This window comes from Symphodus melops, assembly GCF_947650265.1.
Source record: "Symphodus melops genome assembly, chromosome: 16".
Classification (NCBI taxonomy): Eukaryota; Metazoa; Chordata; class Actinopteri; order Labriformes; family Labridae; genus Symphodus; species Symphodus melops.
Genome location: NC_136706.1, coordinates 23,373,710 through 23,380,461, shown reverse-complemented (window position 1 = coordinate 23,380,461; position 6,752 = coordinate 23,373,710). Strand labels below are relative to the sequence as shown.

Genomic DNA, 6,752 nt, shown 5'->3' with positions numbered 1-6,752 from the left:
CTTCCGCTTTTTCTTTCCCAGAAAATAGCAGATTTTTTTTTTCCGTCGTGTATTTATGTGGACTCGTTGGTATATCCAAATTATAAATTCAGGCAATATATCTATCTGCCATAATAATAATAATAATAATAATAATAATAATGACGGCGAGAATAGGGCTCGAACTTGTCACCTGTTAGGTGTTTATACTCTTAAAGAAAATAGATAAACAGAACATTTCATCCTAATTATCATTTGTTTGCCTCTACAATATTTGTTTTCGTTTTTGTCATCATTACACAACGTTGGGAGGTTGAGACAAGGTCACAGACTTCCATATTTCTGCTGCGTAGACGCGAGTAGTCTGCCCTCTAGTGGTTAGAGAACGACACGACATGCTTTATTTCCACTCTATGGTGCAGGTGGGAGATTGTGACGCTTGTTGGAGTTAATAATACTGTACTGTTGTCATGTCAGAACAATGAAAGAAGCGCTTGTGGTTATCCTGCAGTGACAGAAATAAGATTTGACACTTTTAGATAACATTAGAGCAAACAAACTGACATGTTTATCTCTTACCTGCACACCAATTGTGTCTTCTGCAGAGTAAATATTCCCTCTTCATCTCTTCTTTTAGCGTTTTTGTTTTTAGTTGTGGGTGTCTATGTGTCGTATTGTTTAATGATAATGAAGGCTTTATTTACAAACAGATATTTTATTGACTTTAAACAACATTAATGAAGTTTAAAATCCTCTTCTCCATGTTCCTCTGACTTTAACATGTTTTTCCAGTCTGTCTACAAACCCCCCAATTCAGAAAATGTGTGCTCAAACAGGCCGTTTGGAGACTTTCCCTTCATGACATCACAAAGGGCATTGGCCCCTCCCCCAGGTGGGTGACACTCCCACAGCTAGGTGTTTGTTCTGCCCTCTGAGTCTGCCTTCTCACCGTAAACAACAGGAGGGGGCGTGGTCAGACACAGCTCATTTACATATTTAAAGCTACAGACGCAGAAACAGCCTGTTCTGAGCAGGGCTGAAATAGAGGGGTTTATAGACATGATCAGATACAGGATCAGAGTGGATTTACAACAACACACTTCACAGCTCTGATGCTTCTTTAAAGTGGTTGAAAAGGAGAATAATGATTGTGATTAAACGGAAATACATCCTGCACTAAGCTTTAGTTACCATCACTGAAATCTGAAACTTAACAAGCTGCTCTCATTGGATGCTTTTATAACCTGAGGCCAATACACCTGAAGGTTGCATTTATACAGACGGGAAATTAATGAAGTTTCTTAACAAGCAACTCTAGAAATGAGTCGTGACAGAAGCTGCTGTGCGTTCATTTAATCCCATTCGTGATCTTTAGTGGTGCATCTCGAGTCCTCTGCAGGTTTAAAAGATAAATAAAAATCAACACAATATTTCTTTAAAACCTGAGTAAGCCCAAACGGTTTATTTTAAATCCCACTGGCAACAAAGTCTGGAGTATTAACATGACAGATCTAAGCTATTAGAATCAACAATGGTCACAATTTAAAGCCAGTAGCGCCAAAAAAAAGTCTTTACAACAAACCAGGATGTCGTCAAACTACCCACAGCAGTCCATGTTAAAAAAAACCATGATGGAGATCTCCATCCAGCTGTTCTGTTGGGGACCGATAGATTTTAACGAGGCTCAAGTAAAAGCAAGAATCTCCGTTATTCAAATGTTTAGACGTCTCTCAGTGGATCCCAATTATTCGTTCACCGTGACAATGTTTCACTTCCTGCCCGATTGCGTGTTGGAAAGCCCAAATGTGATCAAAGTACTCCGAGCATCATGTTTACATTTATTTATTGTAACAAAGCAACCGGTACATTTAATTTAAGGTGAACGGGTTTCCAGCAGAACAAGAGAAACGCTGCAGAAACCTTTTCATGTCTCATCTTCAAAATGTTAAGCCAAGCTCAAAAAGGTTTGTTTTACGGTTTATATATATAAAAAAAAATGTACAATTCAAACGATTTCTATGAGTGATTGAAAAACAAAGGGAATAAAACAAACTTAAACAGACGTCCAGAGTTGTTGTCAAAGCCCTGCTGCCCCCCCCCCACACCCCCCCCCCCCTCAAACTGTGCACAATTAACACCAGTCCCACCAAGATGAACGAGATCCCAAAAACATTTACAATGGTTTAACGGAACAAGCTGGTGCTTTCGATCAGTTCCATTAGTACAAGTCACAAAGGAAAATGCAACTTCTAGTAATAAGCCTTAGTCCCCCCCCCCACCACTGGATATATTATAATATACACGTATATATTTATATATATAAAAGTGGCTAAGGATGCTTTGATTAAGTTATCACTGCACCATGGCTTATTTTTATTCAACTCACAACTTCAACAGAATTCATATTTGACATATAAATTGCTATTGTACGTATTTTAAATCTACGTAGGATGACGTGCAGAATGCTACAAAGTTTTTTTTATTCTTTTGCATGTCTTTGGGAGATGTAGGGGAACAATGACGGGTGAGACTTCGAAGGCCACCCTCACCCCGCCGCAACCCCGCCGCACCCGACGTGAACCCGCGCTGCTGTACGGAGCCGGTCGTCATGGATACGTCAGGGCTGCAGAGGAGGAAGGACGGACATGCTAACAACACACAGGATTTTTTTTTAATTACTTTTATACAAATCCCACCCCTCCCCAACCCAGAAAAAAAAAATAAACAAAAAATAGTTTGCTCCCGAGGTTTGTCGGAGGATCACAGAGGGAGGACGATGGGGGGACGGTGAAAGTCGAGACGTTTAATCGTCCTCTCCGTCATCCTGAGACCATAAAAGACAAAAAGACATCACATCGTTTATTTCAAGAAAAACATGCGACCAATCATTTCAGATCCTACATTGATCGATTTCCCTCTTACCTCGCCGTCTTCCCCATCACCATCCTCGTCATCGTCGTCACCCTCCTCTTCCTCCCCCTCGTCGATGTCTTCCAGACCCTCCTCGTCATCGTCATCATCGTCACCGTCTCCTTCCTCATCCTCCATGTCGGGGACCTTTGGAAGATAAACAGGGATTCATAGTGAGATGTTTTGTGTCTGCAGAGACGGGCGTCCTGTGTCCACCTGTCCAGGTTAGTTTGCTGTTTTCAATGAGGACAGACAGCCGCGCCTCTTTGTGCGTTCGCTACGAGCGCTCAGGTTGAAAAACGTTCACCTTCTTAGGATGCTGCTGATCCGCCTACAGACTCACATCCCCTTTTCTCAGCGTCAGGTCGGGAAATAAATTATCCACTTTTTTTTTTTTTTTTTAAATGTAGTGCAAAGTAACGGAGCCGCATGTGTCATACAGCGACTGTTGTCATAGAGACGGGATGTCAACGTGCTCGTTCTTCCTGTTCTGGAGGCTCAACGTTCACACACATCTAACCACAGAATGTAAATAAACATGGACACAGCGCCACTCAGGTCACTGAATCTGCTGTTGCAGCAGGTTTCTTCTTCTTCTTGTAAATTAACATCAGGTGCATGATGGGAAATATCCTCAACAGGAATCCAGCTATAATCGTGGAAACAGCGAGCCGATCAGATATCCAGTCTTTAAAAAACCTGAAATGTCTTCGGAGGCGAGAGGGCGTCTGAGTCCAGGTGAGTTCTGAACCTACCAGGTAGTACTGCAGCGGGTTGGGCCAGATGTCATCCTTGATGACTTCTCCCAGCTCGTCAGCGCCGGCGTCCGAGTGATCGGTGAACCAGGTGAAGAAGCTTTCAGGCTCCTCGTGCTGCCGTTTCTTCCCAGCTTTGTTCGGCGTCTGGCCCGTACGCTTCGTCAGGTCCTGCAGGAGGAAGAGGAGGAGGAGAAAAAGGTTTGAAAGGATGAAAACAGAAAAGCCCAGGAGAGGTTCAAACATAAGAGCAGCTTACAAACGGGTGAACCAACCTTTCCGGCTTTCCATTTGATTTCAGACGACTTGGACACGGGGTCCCCGCTCTCGTTCACATTAAACTCTTTGGAGAGGGCTTTATTCTCAAAGTACGGGTTCTCGTCGAAGTACTGACAAAAAGAAAAACACGCCCGAGTCAGAAAACAACACGACTCAGTTTAAACAAACAAAAGGAGGAGAAACGACATCAAACACTCACAAAATCTATTCTGTATCCAGACTTGATGTCCTCAAACTCGGTGACCTCCACCCTCGACAAGTAATGAAGCGCTTCCTCATCCTCCTCCCCCAGAAGCGCTGAAACTAAAGGTCCAGGAGCAGAGATTAGTTGTAAGTAAATGTTTGGATTCAGCGCACAGACAGACAAAACAATCAAAGAGCGTACCTTGTGGATGGTTGACGAATGTTGTGACCCAGAAGTTGGGGATTTTGGCTATGAGTTCTGATCGCTTCTGAAAGAACGGCTGGCGTAATTTGTTGTACTTCTGCTCTACTTTTAAAATTTCTTCGCTCGCCTGTTCGTTCAGTCTGACGGGGGAGAAAAGAGAAAAACAAGTTATAACGGGGAAAAGTGCCCAGGCTCAGTCGCTCACAGCGAACATTCAAACTCACCTGTCGATTTCATTCTGTACTTCATCGATGTGTTCGATCGCTTCCTGTTGCTCTTTTTCTGAAAGGAAAGGAAGGACAGGTTCAACACAAGAGAAAAAAAATTACAACAGCAAAAAATTAAACCGAGATTTGTAGCTGAAGTTATTTTGCTTTTCCTCCCTCTAAAGATGTTTTTAAGAGCTGTTTGCTCATCCAACGACCTCGTGAAGTTGACAACAGATCACAATGGTTTAATATTTTCTAATAAATTGGTGATACTCAGCAATGGTGAGCAGGATTCTCTTTTTTAACTTTCTTAAATGATCAAATAAATTAAACTGTTATTTTATCCATGTGTTAAAAATATTGAGAAAAAGAAGTAGTCACTGTAATCACTACATTTAACCCTTGTGTGTTATTTTACATGTTTAATATCACAGGAATTGAAGATCGGTGGATTTCATTTTAAACTTTTATAAACTGAATTTATTTTTGTTGATGACTTTTAAGGATGTGTGGGCCGAAAACTTTGCACTATTTGCAATAACAATAAAGACAATAATTAAGAAAACCTAAACAGACTGTAATGTCCTCCATTGTTTATCATTTATTCAGATAATCATCTGAACACTAACACGATGTGTGTGACCGCTGGTTTCAGACACGACTGACCTCCCACGATCATGATCGAGATGAAATGATTACAGGGCTTCTTCATGTGTTATTGTTTTAAAGTGTTTGTTGTGACATTTAGTTACGACAACTTTTCATCACCAATACCTCAAAAAAACAAAGCTGATTTTTTAAATAATTTATAGACAATAATTATATCGATAAATACATATGATGTAGATGTAAAGTCATCCAGATTAATAATTATGATCTAGCAGCCCTACTTTTTCTTTAATATAGTATTATTTCAACTCCGGTTTTATTTATTAAAACATCTGTAACGACTGGATTTATCCCAGGGATAAAAACAGCATTTCTGACTTTGATAAAGTGTTTTAATTTTAGATCCTCAGTCTGTTCTCTTGTTTACATATTAAGAGTAAAATAACGCGGGACGGCAGGATCAGTGTGTGAGCGTGTGTGTGTGTGAGCGTGTGTGTGTGAGCTTCCTGTTGAAGCTAAAGGCGGCCTGGTTTGAATGAACATCTTAACGCAGACATGTTTTTATCTGCTCACATTAACAAACTGCAAACACCTCCAATCAAACATCCCCGCTCAGACACGTTTCCTCACAGTGACGCAGACAGAGTTTAAAACACTAAGAGTGAAGTCTTTGTTTACGTCGCCTCGGGTCGAGCTAACACGCGTGGGTACCGTAAACACAGCGGGCTAACCGTGCCCGCCCTCTTCGGCGGATTTGTTGCACACTTGCTCATCATCCCGAAGCTCGTGCACGAGATATCACCAAAAACACCCCAAGCGACAAACTCCCCTCAAAGTGTCCTTGTGAGAACACGCTGCAGCTCACGCGATGTAAACATTGTTTCTCGATCTGTCTCCTTCACGCGGAAAAGAAGCTAACACCAAGCTAACGCGCTAGCTCGGCTCTCGCGCTGGCTAACGCGCTAGCTTTATGTTAGCATGCTAACGCAGCGTTTAGCTCCTTTGTTGATACGCAGCCGGATGAGGAGTAAAAGCGTTAACTTAGCGTCGTTTTCTGTCTTTATTTTGTTGGACAAACTCTGCGTGGGACCACAAAGATGACGATAAACAAATGAAAATGGCGTAGTTGAGGATAACCGCCATTCGTGAACATTACCGGAGGTCTCGTCCGCTCCGTCGTGATTTGAATTCTCCTTCCTGCTGACTTTCGCCGTCGAGGCAGACATGCTGATCGTTCTTCGTCACCGCTTTAGGACCAGCGTTATATTTATTTAACTCTTCTCTCCGGAGGTTAAAAGTTACTTCCACCTTACTAAACACGGAGTGCGTGTCTATCCAGCGCGAGGAAGGAGGAACGAGCGCAGCTGCTTTGCACGCGCTTGTTTCTGTCTGTGGCGCTCCGTCGGTGAACATGTTTGCTGTACTCTACCGCCCCCTGCTGGACGGAGTGCGACGCTACCACGGCGCATAAGGGCCATCCTGGGACAAAACAATCTCAAACTACGAGCTTCAGAGTCAAAGATAAATCAGTATTTTGATAATTTTCCACTTTCAATTTGGATCAACTTTGTTTCTGGACTGATGTTGAGTTATCTTTGTTTGTTGTCGGCACTGCATTTGTGT

General features: G+C 42.3%; 1 protein-coding gene across 1 annotated transcript; it reads right to left on the bottom strand.

The window, feature by feature from the left end:
* Positions 1 to 1,805: 1,805 nt before the first annotated feature.
* LOC306837309 (protein SET-like) lies at positions 1,806 to 6,535 on the bottom strand. Its single transcript, XM_079364937.1, has 8 exons — positions 6,286 to 6,535; positions 4,536 to 4,593; positions 4,309 to 4,451; positions 4,123 to 4,226; positions 3,920 to 4,033; positions 3,645 to 3,815; positions 2,902 to 3,036; positions 1,806 to 2,803 (listed from the first exon to the last, which is right to left on the bottom strand). Exons 1-8 carry the CDS (start codon positions 6,353 to 6,355, stop codon positions 2,783 to 2,785), a joined length of 816 nt encoding a protein of 271 aa, XP_079221063.1. The 5' UTR covers positions 6,356 to 6,535; the 3' UTR covers positions 1,806 to 2,782.
* Positions 6,536 to 6,752: the final 217 nt, after the last annotated feature.

Coding starts and splice junctions, on each gene's coding strand:
- LOC306837309 (XM_079364937.1), bottom strand. CDS start 6,355: ATGTCTGCCTCGACGGCGAAAGTCAGCAGGAAGGAGAATTCAAATCAC. Junction 4,034..4,122: donor CTGGATACAGAATAGATTTT/GTGAGTGTTTGA, acceptor TCTTTTTGTCAG/TACTTCGACGAGAACCCGTA. Junction 3,037..3,644: donor ACCCGCTGCAGTACTACCTG/GTAGGTTCAGAA, acceptor TATCTTCCAAAG/GTCCCCGACATGGAGGATGA.